Source organism: Nematostella vectensis, chromosome 4 (assembly GCF_932526225.1).
Source record: "Nematostella vectensis chromosome 4, jaNemVect1.1, whole genome shotgun sequence".
Classification (NCBI taxonomy): domain Eukaryota; kingdom Metazoa; phylum Cnidaria; class Anthozoa; order Actiniaria; family Edwardsiidae; genus Nematostella; species Nematostella vectensis.
In genome coordinates, this window is record NC_064037.1 from 9,704,272 (window position 1) to 9,720,082 (window position 15,811).

The window sequence follows — 15,811 nt, forward strand, 5'->3', positions numbered from 1 at the left end:
CTCTTATTCAGTTTTGATTTTAATCGTTTTGCTTTAAAGCAAGCAAGTCCATTATCCGAATCCGTGTATGACTCAGGCATGCAGGTATCTTCCTTAACCTATGCACGACCAACTTTAGCTGGATAATCAGTTTTAGAACAGAGTAAAAAAGGTTATTTCTCAAAGATTTCTTGCTCGCAAAAATCTGATGGAAAAGAGAAATGAGCTTTTGTTTTGTCACCTTAGTTACCCGATATTTATAAGTAACAAGATCTCTTCGTGAAACTTCTACAGTTCCGCCAATATGCGCACGAAACAAAGGAATCGTTTGACGACAGTCATTAAGTCAAGCGTACGCCTGCCGTCTTAACTCCTAGTGTGGCTATTGGTATGTGGCACTATGTCATAGACGAAGACAGAAGAAGTGATTTCACTATTAGGGACATCTGCTCAGAGGCTTTGAAGTCGCTGGCACGCTCGCACAGGTAAAGTGGCAAACTTACATAGTCAAATAGTTCTTTCGAACGTTTAGATCTGTTATATTGAAATGAGGAACACGCCTCTCAATCGTGTTTAAGAAAGCCAGACTATGAGGTTATGAATTATCAATACCGTTATGTAGTTTAGAACCCTGTAACCTGCTGCTTTTATATAATTAAACCTCCCACCCACTTGGTGATAAAACCCAATATCGCCAACTGCCAATACCCAGAGTTTACATCTTATATCTAATACGCTAAGGAAAAAAATGTGTGCCATCTCTCACGGACAAAAGGAGCAACTAGAAATATTTCAAATTGACGGATGCAAAAAGATGCCGATGGAATGGAAATTTAGTGCTGTGCCATTAATAGTGTGTTTAGTGTTGAAACGTATTTAAGCAGAGCTTGTGCCATAACTGGCGCGGCTGCGCTCGGTTGAACACAAGGCAGATGAAATGTTGTCAGCGCCTCAAAGCATTGTGTCCAAACAATGCTTGAATTGCTAGAGCAACATTTTAACCACTCGCGCACCAGCAGTGCTGCGCTGTTATCACGGGGCTTAACACAAATACACGTTTGCTACTTTTTCATGTTGGGCATTGATTCTTCTAGAATGTTTGGTGAAGCACTGTTGAAACATTTTTTAATATAAATTGTCATTAATAAGACAAAGGGTCATAGCCATTGCGCCTGTCTGAGGGTTTTCCATAGACCCCCGACCATAAAACTTGCCCCCCTCCTCTTAACACAGCCGAACCCCAATTCTCTTAATATTATTCTTAGACCTCTTTATCTTACATAAACTAAACTCCTTTATAGTTTCAAAATTCGCCCAAACCCAACATCAACCATTAACTAAGCCTAACCCCCACTAAGACTTTACCCTAACCCCTAAATAAACCTAACCCTAGCCCCAAACTAAACTTTTCCCTAACCCCACCTAGTCATATCCATTAAACCCCAACAATACTTTACCCCAATCCACACTTCGTCTTTAAGTCTTTCATTACTATTACGCCCTGAGACGCCTGTAAAATATAGGCCCAACTCCAAAACGTCAGAAATGCAAACTAAACATCACAAGACCCGGATACTCATGGATTCTCCCTAAGCATAGACGCATCTAAGCAATGTAATAGAATTGACTCTTTTGTCAAAATATCAACCTTGATTTTTGACCAATTCGTAAACAAATGTTTAAACTCTTCTTACCACAAAATTCCGGACTACAAATAGAGACAAGCAAACAGATCAAGTCACAAATAGATACCTTTATTGCTCTCCGTCATGTCCCATTATACAGCAATCAGTCACAATCAATGCTAGAACCTCATTCAAAAATTGTTTTCAGGCTTATTCTGAAAACAATCAGACAAGGAATTATTCCATTGAATCAACCTCAGCGTGCAAACATCCATAAGCACAGCATTAATTATGCCCAAATAGACTTTTATGATGTCCTAAGGCACTCTCCAGACGTGAAAAAGCTGTAATTTTTAAGCAAATTACAAGCAATACTGTTGTAAGCAATAGGCTGTAGCAGTGCCGTCCCTAGAAAGAAAAGGCACCGCATTGCATTGTTGGAAACTTCAAGGCATACCGTCTTGGGTAAGCGGTAGCTTAACTGGTAGTGTTGGATTTGAAATAGGGGGGGGGAGGGGTTGTTGTATTTTCAAGCTGTTTTTCTTACAATTTTGCTCAAAAGTACCCAGGAGTGAAAGGGTTAAACGTTAGCCCCCAATTTAACCTAACCTTAATCGATTCCTAGCCTTAGCCCAAACCCCACCTAACCTAACGCTAATTCAAAACTCAACCCCAATATGCCCCTTCAACCATTCAAGCTTTAGCCCCTTAAGTAAACAAAGCTAACCTTTGTATTTTCCCTTACAGAGCTGTTTGAGACGATGTTATACACCAAATACCTACTCTTCCTAGCCGTTATAGCAACGGTTGAGCGCATCTCTGCCTCGTCCATCAGCGAGCCTGGACAATGCCTGAACTACTCGCTAAACGCCACTTTTGCTGACATAACCTTAAACGATGCCTTGAAGACCGTCCCCGGATCACCAAGCCTGTCCACCGTAAGCATGCTTCAACTGCTAGAGGCCGTCTTTGCATCCAAAGGTGTAAACGGAACGGTATTTGAATCCCTTGGGATACCGATGGCCTGCCAGTCTTACCTCAGATTGTCGCCATACGAGCTGCTTTACACGCATAAGCTCAACCCGACATACCATATGGAGAAAACGCTCAACGAGACCCTGCAGATGCTGTTCACAAGTGATACTAAGGGTTTGATGGACACGATGCAGCTATTCAACTACAGTGTGGCTTCAGGTTTGAATTCGACTGTCACCCTTGGGCAGATTGCGGAAAAATACAAGTTCAATCCCGAGCTTGATTCCACGCCTCTGTTTAGCATTCTGCGCGCTCTCACACCTGGTACGCAAGACGATACAGTGATACTCATGGTATTTGGCTTTCTAAACAAAGACAAGCAATATCTAGAGATGACGTTCCGCCAGTTTTCTGACCTGTTTGGAATCTCACTGCCTGCACTGCTAGACCAACCAATGTATCGAGTCATGCAGTTTGTACACACGTACCGGTACTTCTACCTCGAGGAATTAAATTATATCCCTGATTTAAGAAATGAAATGCAGCGAATCAGGTTTAATATCAGTGAGGATACAGTGAACACCCTTCTGAATACCTACCTCACAAGATCTGGTGAATTCAGAGACAAGCTGTTCGACTGCAGAATCCTCAAGGATGTGAAATTCGCTGAGGTTTCCCGTGTGACTGGGATATCTTTGGGAGATATCGAATCACAGCTGAATCTATACAGCCTAGGAAGACTCGTTTGCAACATCTTGGAAGGAATAAGTTTAGATAGACAGTGCAAGCAAAGAGGGCTTACCCTCAGGCAACAAATACTCGCAAAGTACACAAAGATAGGGTTCACCTTTAAGCAGACAGGCTTCAAGAATGACATCGAGTTTGAGAATGCCGTTATCCAGTCGTACATTCGACACTACGCCAACTACACTAGCACCACGATTGCTGACATTGCTAAGAGAATCAACATGACTGAAGATGAAGTCGCCAACGCCACTGTCAAGAACGTCGCCGAGGTAATGTCCAGGGTTGCAGTGCATAAGCTTTTAGAGAAACTAGAGGCCTGTAAACCGTTTGAAGGACTAAGCTCCATGACCAGCGAAGAACTTGTGCTGTTGGCCAAAGCCCGAGAATACTTTAAAGAAGAGTGGCAGCCGATAATGAACAAGAAAGCCTTATGGTGGGATAGTGCTCTTTGTTATCATCTCAGGGTTGATATGCCTTTTGATAGTGTTCTGCGTATGACTCTGGAAGACCTCTTGGTAAAAAACCTGGACATCGACAAAAAGTCCATCCCTGAATACTTCGATATAAATGACAATCTGACAGCTTCGTGGGATGACGTCTTTGGCAAATACAACCTCAGTGACATTGCGAGAATTCTTAAGTTTCGCGAGTACGAAATATTCGGGCGAAGCGTACACGAAATTCTAAGACGGTGGATTGGCCTCTGGATGAGCGGTAAGTTCATAAATTGATCATATGATGTATGTTTGTATATGTTTGCATTACAGGTATCGAATTACTTTTCTAAAATAACCTGCTTTCATAGATGTATCTTGACTTCCTTTCATTGAGGCAATATTGGAATTTAGCATCATAATTATATTGTATATTTGTTTTGAAAATAACCCAGATAAAAATGAGTGTGCTGAAGCGACGTGCTGGAAAGGAGATAAAGTTTCTTGCCATAAACTGCTTGGAAGCTATCGATGCGTCTGCCCAGCGAACAGCGTAGTGATGCCGAGAACTTGTTATGGTATGTGCATACCCAAAAGAGTCCAATCATAGCGGGGGGGGGGGGGGTGTAGAGAAAAATAATAATTACAGAGGAATGGATAGGAGGGGCGAAAGGTGGGATACAAATACCTTTTACATGAGGTGACGAAAATTTGTAGATTTTTTCATACATTTCAAGACTTTTTTTTTTAATAATGTCTAAAAACTACCTTTTTAATCATTTTATTTCTTCAAACATTATAGATTATAGATTCCTACGAATATTTTTAGCTTTGCATTAAAGAATGTCAATCACCTACGCCTTTGTTATTGTTTATCAATTAAAGATTGAGAATGAAGTCTGATATGTTATTGACGATATTTGATTGAAAATGTCTTCGTTATTCGCTTGAATTAGCCGATGGAAATTGATTCTTGAGCGGGAGCATAAAATGGCGGCGTGATGGCCTTCTTTAAGTATTGTATTTTAACATGAAAGTCTCTCTGTGTGTTTTAGATATTGACGAATGCAGGCGTAATATCTATGACTGCCCTGCAGACAGTCAATGCATTAACACCTATGGAAGCTACAAGTGCAGTTGCAAGAGAGGTTATGCTCACAACGACTCAAATGTGTGCGTAGGTAAGGCAACAAAATTCCTGTATATGCTGGTGTGTGCTTATGACAGAACAACGCCTATGCTTTTCTTACTCGTTGGCCACGCTACGTACAGGCAGAGGCAATGATGATATGTCGTCCTTTGATATGTAGAACACACAGATGATTAAGGCGGTTTTCCGTGGGTCACGTTAAGTACTGGCACAACCCTTTAAAAGACACGTCTTCGAGACAAAGATATGTGGTTTCTATAAAATACATTGAGAAGTGAACCAGATTTCAAAGTCGTGATGAAAATCTATTTGAAATATGTGTGACTTTTTTAAGGATTGAAATATAGCGTTTTATGAAAGATACATTTATAAATATATATTTTAACCCTCTGGAAATCGGAATTGAAAGACACTCCGACCCCAACAACACGGAGGCGATTGGTCATTACCGGTCGTATGTATCTTCTCTGGAATCACACAATCCTTTTTTTAGATGTGAACGAGTGCACAGAGACCCCGTACGTCTGCTTAGGCGATAACAGTATTTGTGAGAACACCGACGGCAGTCGGTATATTTTAACCCTCTAGAAATCGGAATTGAAAGACACTCCGACCCCAACAACACGGAGGCGATTGGACATTACCGGTCGTATGTATCTTCTCTGGAATCACACAATCCTTTTTTTTAGATGTGAACGAGTGCACAGAGACCCCGTACGTCTGCTCAGGCAATAACAGTATTTGTGAGAACACCGACGGCAGTTTTAAGTGCTCCTGCAAATCCGGATATACGCCAAAATTCTCAGAGGCTGTTGGTGATGCACCTGCAAACCTGACCAGCTGCGATGGTAAGACTGCTGTTCATAGAAAACTTTTTAGGATAGTAATAAGGTAAACTATTACACCAGGGATCGTCTGCTTATGGGCATGGGTTATCAAGACACAGTGTGTCCAGTCTCTTCACCAGCTGACGGGAAAGAAGGGAATATGTCTTACGGGACGGTACAGAAGAATAACAAGTAGCGGTTCACAGGGGCAGTAAACGAGGTTAGGGGTTCACAGGGGCAGTAGACGAGGTTAGGGTTTCACAGGGGCACTGGAAGAGAGTTGGTCACAGGGGCAGTGGGAGTACAGTGGAACCTGGATTTTACGATACTGGATTTTACCTCGATAGCCTCGATTTTACGATACATTTTCTTTCTCCCGAGACATCGTAAAATCCAGGTTCCACTGTAATTGGGGACGGAAAGGGCGATATGGAAGAGTAAGCTAGTAAGAGCTTACAAGAGCAATGGGAGCGGATGGGGTTTTAAATGACAATTCGGAAGGGACTTGTCGTGACTGTGGTGTAACTTTATTGGCGCTGTAACCCACAGTGGGGGAGGGGGGAACGGGCTGCTTGAAGTGTAGGAAGGTTTATGTACAGGGGCTAACGGGGGAAGGGGTGATATGGGACTAACTTGCGAGTGGGGCTGACAGGGGTTGTTATGATGCATTCAAAATGATTTGGGGAGGGGGGGGGGCATAGCTCCTCAGTGCCCCTCCCCCTGTCACGCCCAGTTGATCTCGTTATGTCTCGACTCAGATATCGACGAGTGCGCACTTGGTGTCGCAACATGTCCTGCAAGCGCTGATTGCGTCAACAACGATGGTAGCTACACGTGCAGATGCAAGCGAGGCTATACACTCAATAATAATACGTGCACAGGTAAGATTGCTAGGTGGAAAGGTAAAGAGTGCAGTAGGTGTGTTTGTGCTACTTGTCACGCATCTTTGTCATCCAAGCAAATCCTTCACGCCTGCCAGCAAGGTGGTCAGTCATTTCGAACTTTTTGCAAATTACAAATAATAAACTATATGAACTTTTGCAAATATTATTGATTCGTTTAATTCTCGCAAAAATCGTGAACAATCTATGCAAATCTTCGAGACAAGTGTTGGGACCACACAATTCTTTTTTTTAGATGTGAACGAGTGCACAGAGATCCCTTACGTCTGCTCAGGCGAAAACAGTATTTGTGAGAACACCGACGGCAGTTTTAAGTGCTCCTGCAAATCCGGATATACGCCGAAATTCTCAGAAGCCGTTGGTGATGCACCCGCAAACCTGACCAGCTGCGATGGTAAGACTGCTGTTCATAGCAAACTTGTTAGGAATGTTATAAGGTAAACTGCTACACCAGGGATCGTCTGCTTAGGGGCATGGGTTATTAAGACACAGTGTGTACAGTCTCTCAACCAGAAAGGGTTAATAATATGTCATACGGGGCGGTACAGAAGAGTAACAATTAGGAGCTAACAGGGGCTGAGGATGATAGGGCAATGGGGGTGGATACTGCCGCATTATAAATTAGCTAGTAGGGACTCACACAGGCAATTGGGGGGGGGGGGATGGGAGGGGTTCAAATGAAAATTCTAAATGGAACTGTTGTGACATTTGTGTAAGTTTATTGAGGAGATATAATTTACCCTGGGGATGGGGCGAACAGGGACACTTGAGTTGTAGCACATTCCTGTTCTAACATGTATGTCATACGGGGCGGTACAGAAGAGTAACAATTAGGAGCTAACAGGGACTGAGGATGATAGGGGCAATGGGGGTGGATACTGCCGCATTATAAATTAGCTAGTAGGGACTCACACAGGCAATAGGGGGGAGATGGGAGGGGTTCAAATGAAAATCCTAAATGGAACTGTTGTGACATTGGTGTAAGTTTATTGAGGAGCTATAATTTACCCTGGGGATGGGGCGAACAGGGACACTTGAGGGGGGCAGTTATGATTCATTCTAAATTATTTGGGGACGTGGTACAGCTCCTCAATGCCCTTCCCACTGCCACACCCTGTTGATCTCCTTATCTTTCGACTCAGATATCGACGAGTGTAAGTTAAACATCTCTACCTGTCCCGCGAACAGATATTGCGTCAACAACGATGGTAGCTACACGTGCAAATGCAAGCCAGGCTATACGCTCGTTAATAATACGTGCGAAGGTAAGAGTAAAGAAGGTGTGTTTGTGTTATCTTTGTCAGCATCTTTGTCATGCAAGCTTGTCTGTCACGCCCACCAGTTAGGCAGTCAGTCATTCGGGGATAAATAGTTCTCATTTTTTTTTTCGTATCACATATAGAAGATATAAAATTTTGCCTATTCGTGATTCCCTCGAAAATCGTGAACAATCTATACTGGTCTTTGAGAAAATAGTTTGCAGCTAAATCGCTCGTTTTCACAAAGTCATCCTGCCACATCCTGATGATCTCCTTATGTCTCGACTCAGATATCGACGAGTGCGCACTTGGTGTTGCAAACTGTCCTGCAAGCACAGATTGCGTCAACAACGATGGTAGCTACACGTGCAGATGCAAGCCAGGCTTTACACTCGTTAATAATACGTGCAAAGGTAAGGTCGATGTGACTTGTGACTTGAATGCAATTTGCAACATGGCGTTTGGTTTGTAAGGTGGTATGTCGTATGAATGTTGTTACTCCTCTTAAACCCAGAAATTCTTGCCGCACGTTTTTTTAGTTCTTTTTATTAACGTTTTCTTCACAACCCTTACTACCCCCTTGAACTCAACGGTAAAAGAAAGGTTTTAGAACCGGCTTGAAACCGTTTACTTGATTAAACAATTTATTAAACAGTGTTGACAACAAAAACAATTTTTTGGCTTTTGAATGACAAACCGGTCCCACCGATACGCCCAGTAAATTCAAATGAGCTCTCTGATTCGCCGTATATCATCAGGGACGGCTTTTTCGCGCGTTAATCTCTGAATATATAATCAAGGAGCACAACGTTTGTCCGGAATACTAAATGGAGTAAAATAAGCACCTAATGTTTAGCAAATTATTGAAACTTATTTGCTTTGGAAAGAGATTAATTAAAATAATTTATATAAGAAACCCTCTTCTTTGTATAGAATTTGAACCCTTTTGTTATAATTATGTTTATTGCGTCGTCCCCACCGTTGTGAAAAAAAGGTTTTCGGAGCTCCGGCTTTAGGCAATGGCTAAATCTATATATTGTCCTTTTATTGAGCATGCGTTTAATAGCGGCGTTCGCAAATATTTTCTTCATAAAAGTACTAGCTTTACGCTCTGACATTATGATGCATTAAAATCATAGTTAAAATTATAGTGCCCCCCTCCCCCCAGTGCCCCTCTCCCTACCACGCCCTGATGATCTCCTTATGTCTCGAATCAGATATCGACGAGTGCGCACTTGGTGTCGCAACCTGTCCTGCAAGCGCAGATTGCGTCAACAACGATGGTAGCTACACATGCAGATGCAAGCGAGGCTATGAACTCAATAATAATGAGTGTGAAGGTAAGAGTACAGAAACTGTGTGTGTGTGTCACGTAAATTCGTCTGTCACGCAAGACTGTCAGCTACAGTAAACCGTTAAATCTGTAGAAGTATAATAACGTTAACGTAAGCAACCCTTACTGTAAACGGTTTCCCTCCAAAAGGCGACCACAGCACGGTGCTGAGGGTGGCTTATTTCTGTACCATTGTAACTGCAGCTGTACCTCTGTTTAGCGACCCCAGCACGGTGCTGAGAGTGGCTTATTTCTGTACCATTGTAACTGCAGCTGTACCTCTGTTTAGCGACCAAAGCACGGTGCTGAGAGTGGCTTATTTCTGTACCATTGTAACTGCAGCTGTACCTCTGTTTAGCGACCTCAGCACGGTGCTGAGAGTGGCTTATTTCTGTACCATTGTAACTGCAGCTGTACCTCTTTTTAGCGACCTCAGCACGGTGCTGAGAGTGGCTTATTTCTGTACCATTGTAACTGCAGCTGTACCTGTGTTTAGCGACCCCAGCACGGTTCTGAGAGTGGCTTATTTCTGTACCATTGTAACTGCAGCTGTACCTCTGTTTAGCGACCTCAGCACGGTGCTGAGAGTGGCTTATTTCTGTACCATTGTAACTGCAGCTGTACCTCTGTTTAGCGACCTCAGCACGGTGCTGAGAGTGGCTTATTTCTGTACCATTGTAACTGCAGCTGTACCTCTTTTTAGCGACCAAAGAACGCACGGTGCTGAGAGTGGCTTACTTCTGTACCATTGTCACTCCAGCTGTACCTCTGTTTAGCGACCTCAGCACGGTGCTGAGAGTGGCTTATTTCTGTACCATTGTAACTGTAGCTGTACCTCTGTTTAGCGACCACAGCACGGTGCTGAGAGTGGCTTATTTCTGTACCATTGTAACTGCAGCTGTACCTCTGTTTAGCGACCAAAGCACGGTGCTGAGAGTGGCTTATTTCTGTACCATTGTAACTGCAGCTGTACCTCTGTTTAGCGACCTCAGCACGGTGCTGAGAGTGGCTTATTTCTGTACCATTGTAACTGCAGCTGTACCTCTGTTTAGCGACCAAAGCACGGTGCTGAGAGTGGCTTATTTCTGTACCATTGTAACTGCAGCTGTACCTCTGTTTAGCGACCTCAGCACGGTGCTGAGAGTGGCTTACTTCTGTACCATTGTAACTGCAGCTGTACCTCTGTTTAGCGACCTCAGCACGGTGCTGAGAGTGGCTTATTTCTATACCATTGTAACTGCAGCTGTACCTCTGTTTAGTGACCTCAGCACGGTGCTGAGAGTGGCTTATTTCTGTACCATTGTAACTGCAGCTGTACTTCTGTTTAGCGACCAAAGCACGGTGCTGAGGGTGGCTTATTTCTGTACCATTGTCACTCTAGCTGTACCTCTGTTTAGCGACCAAAGCACGGTGCTGAGAGTGGCTTATTTCTGTACCATTGTAACTGTAGCTGTACCTCTGTTTAGCGACCACAGCACGGTGCTGAGAGTGGCTTACTTCTGTACCATTGTAACTGCAGCTGTACCTCTGTTTAGCGACCAAAGCACGGTGCTGAGGGTGGCTTATTTCTGTACCATTGTCACTCTAGCTGTACCTCTGTTTAGCGACCAAAGCACGGTGCTGAGAGTGGCTTATTTCTGTACCATTGTAACTGCAGCTGTACCTCTGTTTAGCGACCACAGCACGGTGCTGAGAGTGGCTTACTTCTGTACCATTGTAACTGCAGCTGTACCTCTGTTTAGCGACCAAAGCACGGTGCTGAGAGTGGCTTATTTCTGTACCATTGTAACTGCAGCTGTACCTCTGTTTAGCGACCACAGCACGGTGCTGAGAGTGGCTTACTTCTGTACCATTGTAACTGCAGCTGTACCTCTGTTTAGCGACCTCAGCACGGTGCTGAGAGTGGCTTATTTCTGTACCATTGTAACTGCAGCTGTACCTCTGTTTAGCGACCAAAGCACGGTGCTGAGAGTGGCTTATTTCTGTACCATTGTAACTGCAGCTGTACTTCTGTTTAGCGACCTCTGCACGCCTCTGAGGGTGGTGCTTCATACCATTGTAACTATACAGCTGTACCTTTATCAAGTGACCAACCTCGCGAACTATACAGCTGTACCTTTATCAAGTGACCAACCTCGCGGCTTTTAGTAACAATAGCATAATGTAACTTATTTAGCGCTAACGTTTAACCCAGGAAGTTTCTTTTCCAGAAATGGCTTATTTTTTATAGATTATTTTGTCGAGGGCCTGACAGGCGCAGTCATTTCTTTGTTTATTTTGGCTTGAATTTATCTCTCAAAAAGTCACGTGATCAATAATTGTCGCCTTGAGATAAATAGAAAAGCAGCAATTAAACTGAAAATATTTAGTTTTACGTCAAATTTCTGTCATCTCAATAGTAACTTGTTTACTTATATTACCATTTTGTCAACAAAAAGGTCAACAAAAGGTTCTTAGAACCACTTTTGACCGCTTAATGTAATAGTTATTAGTTAAAGCATGGCATCGGGTAATTTTGTGATTCACATACTTTTACTAGTCATCCCGAGATTATTAAGCACGAAATGTTACTCATACCATGCTATAACTTTGTGATGGCATGGCCACCGAGGAAATAAACCACAACTCAAAAAGATTTACATAGTTAAAGATTTACATAGTTGCTCAAAAGCTCAACAGTTTTGTTCTGTGACGTCACTGACACGCATGCGTAAAGAAATTGCACATCATCCCATATGGATCCAGTTTAGTGTGATACCTTTGGAGGACCAATTTAATTACATGTATATTCCTCTCTGTTGCAGACGTCAATGAATGCTTGGATTTGTTTTTGAATACCTGCTTATTCAAGGGTCTTGATTGCATAAATCTGCCCGGATCGTTACAGTGCAAGTGTCCTGCCGGACAGAAATGGGACCCTGATTCCTTCTACGGAACAGGGGGTTGTGTAGGTGAGTTATTATAGCTTAAGATTCGGACCGGAAAGAAATGTGACCCAGATGTGTGGATCCGGATGTCTTCTATTTCTCCTACAGGACAGGGGGCTGTATAGGCGAGTTAAGATAGCTTAGATTCGGGCCGGACAGAAATATGCCCCGGATGTCTTCTATGGGACAGGGTTTGTATAGGTGAGTTATGATAGCTTAGATTTGGGCCGGACAGAAATGGGACCCGAATGTCTTCTACGGGACAGGGAGTTGTGTAGGTGAGTTATGCTAGCTTAGATTCGGGCTGGACGAAATATGACCCTGATGATCTGGTTGGGTTGTGTGTGGTAGCTTTAAATTTAAGTCTGACTGAAATGGGACCCATGGCCCTGTTTAAGGCAGAAAACTGTGCAGTGGTAATAGCTTGAATAGGTCCTATCGCAGTTTTTTTAAACATGTCCTGTTTCTAGATCTGAACGAGTGTGTGGAGACCCCGTACGTCTGCTCAGGCGATAACAGCATCTGTCAGAATACCGAGGGAAGTTTCACGTGCTCTTGCAAACCCGGATATACACCGACATTCTCAGGGTCTGTGAGTGATGGGACAAGAAATCTGACCAGCTGTGATGGTAAGTTATCCTTGTTGGACACTGGAGAGTGGAGCTAGAAGATGAAGGGGGGTGGATACTCGTCCGAGAGTGGAACATTTACCCACGCGCCATCCCTTGGGGCCTTTTTGAAGCTACTGCGCATGTGCGAGTAGCTACTATGTCATCACGCAGAAAAAAAGGAAAAAGTAAGATTTGCCACGGGGTTTGCTGGGAAATTTTGATTTCGGATACACTTCGGTATACGATCGTTACGAAGCGCCAGCCTGAATCGATTTATAAAGAAGAAAATATCTAAATAATCAAAAGATTTTGGAGTTTTTTAAACAATTCTTACATATTCGCTTCTATGGCAGCTTGGTTTGATAAACTCGAACGCGGATGCATTTCATTCACATTCCGTGTAATGATCGTTTAAACTTTAATTCAAGTTATTGATTTATTTAGAGTTTGCAATACGTGCCAAAACACACGAGCTCATGTAAACAAGCTCTCATTTGGTCATTTCGAGTATTTAAGCTCAAGTTTTTTTCGCCCGTATCCGATTCCTTTTGACATTAAATCATGTTGCAAAGCTTTATTGAGGTTATCTGTTGGTTCAAACATGTTATTTCGTACAAAAACATTTTTATCCTTGGGAGTCTTATACCGTTTATCAATACTTTTTATAGTATGATTATACTAAGAAATAATCTAGAGATATATGATAACATTGCAGTTGTAAATACTTGCCGCAGTAGCTACATATATGTTTTACGAGCCTATTTTTATGGATGTGTATCTTAGGTTAGTGCTGATAAAGAAAAAATCTATTAACAGAACATTGGTGAATTTAAAATATCATGAAATAGGCTCAACAAGGTAGAACTAAGTTTTAAAAAAATATAATGTCTCTGAAATTTCTATGACTCTGTCATGTTATGCTATCTCTTAGGGGTTTATCATTTTTGATCGAGGGAGACCTCGAGCTGTGACACAGAGATGTCATTGTAAGCGCCGACTTGGTGCGATTGATCACGACTCTGTCTTTCTTGTGTAGATGTAAATGAATGTGCAAGAGATCCAAGACCTTGTCACGAGAATGCTGCTTGTACTAATACAAAAGGAAGCTACTTGTGTCGATGCAACTCAGGATACACGGGTGATGGAAAAGACTGCAAGCGTAAGTAATAACTTCGGTATCTTTAACAGACGTTTTTGACTGGTTCTCGCGAGTGTTGGAGCTGGGGAGGGGGGTTGTCCCCATCTCGATAATTTGTTTCAGGGGAGGGGTGGGGCCACAAATTGCTGGTTATCAAGGCATTTTTTACTTTTATGTCTGGCTGTTTGGCTGGAGAAATTGCCGATCCCTCCTACTAAATATTCCCTTTCTGGATTCTCTCTTCGTGTTTTAGCTAAAAATATCATGCCATCCTTGCCCCAGTAACAAGGGTTAAATCAAGCCCCGGATTGTTATATAAGGCTCTATCAATGAATTAATACCAATCCCTACCTGACTTTACATCCAAGAATTCTATCATTCTAACCTAAAACCTGTTAACCCCTGCCAACCCTGTATCTTTCCTGTTTGACCACCACCTCCCCCCCCCCCCCCCCCACCCCAACACATATTCTGCGGGTCACGAGAAATCAAATCAGCATTCAAAAGTAACTAATAATATTGAATTTGATTTTCAACAGCCAAAAGAATGTTTGACCTTAATAGGCCTAGATACGTGTATTGCGAACGAAAAAGGAGATACGAGAACAGAGCACGATGTCCTGGAGGGTTCAACTTCTTTGGGAAACGTTACAATCACCTCTGGGTACGTGGTGTTAAACATTTTCCCATTTTCGGTCAACTGTTCCTTAGTCGCCCTACGAATTCCTCACAGTAGCCGTCATAACGCTACACCACACACCTCGACGCCCTTACAGGCGCGTACAGAAAGTGGGTCATTTCTTATTAAGGAATATTCAAACTTCCATAGAATACCTATGACTGGCACCCCCACCCCCCCCCCCCCCCCCTTAGCCAATCCTGGGTACGCGTCTGCCTCACTATATACAATAGCGTCAATTATATTAACCACCACCGACATCACTATCACTAATACTATTACAACCGCTGATTACACCTCACACCTACCAACTCAATCACCGTCTTATTCAGCCACCATTATTCCTAAGAGAACCACTACAGACACTAACAAACGCAAGCATTGCGTCTTTTAGTGGTTTAAGCCAATAGGATAATGTTGTCTTGTTGTAAAATAAGCTTTAATGGTTACCCAGCATTAATGGCCATTAAGAGGCCAATGATATCTTGTTGTTTACCGCAGTCTTGATTGTTAAGCCAAGACGAGTCTATAAATTTCTCGTCGCTTATACCATAGTCTTAAAAACTAAATTCCGCATTTATATAGCGCTTTAGTCTCTAAAAGTTCTAAGCGCTTTACAATGGTAGAATCAATAACAATTCCAGGTTCAGAATCCAAACTGAACGTGGGGAAGGTCAGCTGACTTTTTACCAGCATGGCCAAGGATTTGAATCCCACTAACGTATTGAAGGACTGAGAAAGAAATCCGATTAGTGGCCAGAGCAGACGTTCAACTCGGCATCGCCGGATCGCAAGTCAAATGCTCCAATCACTAGGCCGCGCTGCCACGAGGCTAATCATATATATTGTCTTTATCAGATTAACTGCAACGGAATGATGTCCGTCGAGAGACACCACTTCCGTAAGACGCCGAAGGATCTGACGCGCAAGATCCATCGCAAAGACATCATCTTCCCATTCTGGGCCGACGTCGATTACTCTCGGTACGCCACGGCACTGGATGTCCAATTCCAGGAGTTGGCCAAGGGTGATGAAGACTCGTCTGAACTGCTCGATAAAATTAACAAGATGGTGAATGAATCCACCGACCTTGGGGAGGACTTTGCAAGCTGTGCTATTATCGTGACGTGGAAAGACACATCTCCGAGATACCGCTACAACAGTTGGAATCCTTACAGAGATCAGGTAGCTACTGATAATGTTCAAGAACTAATACTTTAAAAAG

General features: G+C 43.0%; 1 protein-coding gene across 4 annotated transcripts in view; it reads left to right on the forward strand.

Moving 5' to 3' along the window:
- Positions 1-209: 209 nt before the first annotated feature.
- LOC5522228 overlaps positions 210-15,811 on the forward strand; it is a 31,699-nt gene continuing 16,097 nt past the window's right edge. The window contains exons 1-15 of one of the 4 annotated variants that reach the window (XM_048725998.1): positions 210-464; positions 2,352-4,040; positions 4,216-4,338; positions 4,816-4,941; positions 5,600-5,758; positions 6,496-6,618; positions 6,875-7,033; positions 7,782-7,904; positions 8,189-8,311; positions 9,116-9,238; positions 12,036-12,182; positions 12,629-12,787; positions 13,806-13,928; positions 14,447-14,571; positions 15,445-15,771. In XM_048725998.1, coding sequence (XP_048581955.1) covers positions 2,366-4,040; positions 4,216-4,338; positions 4,816-4,941; positions 5,600-5,758; positions 6,496-6,618; positions 6,875-7,033; positions 7,782-7,904; positions 8,189-8,311; positions 9,116-9,238; positions 12,036-12,182; positions 12,629-12,787; positions 13,806-13,928; positions 14,447-14,571; positions 15,445-15,771 — 3,615 coding nt within the window. In that variant the 5' untranslated portion in view covers positions 210-464; positions 2,352-2,365. The remainder of the gene's footprint in view (positions 465-2,351; positions 4,041-4,215; positions 4,339-4,815; positions 4,942-5,599; positions 5,759-6,495; positions 6,619-6,874; positions 7,034-7,781; positions 7,905-8,188; positions 8,312-9,115; positions 9,239-12,035; positions 12,183-12,628; positions 12,788-13,805; positions 13,929-14,446; positions 14,572-15,444; positions 15,772-15,811) is intronic. The other 3 variants (XM_048726000.1, XM_048725999.1, XM_048726001.1) reach the window with 3 other exon arrangements.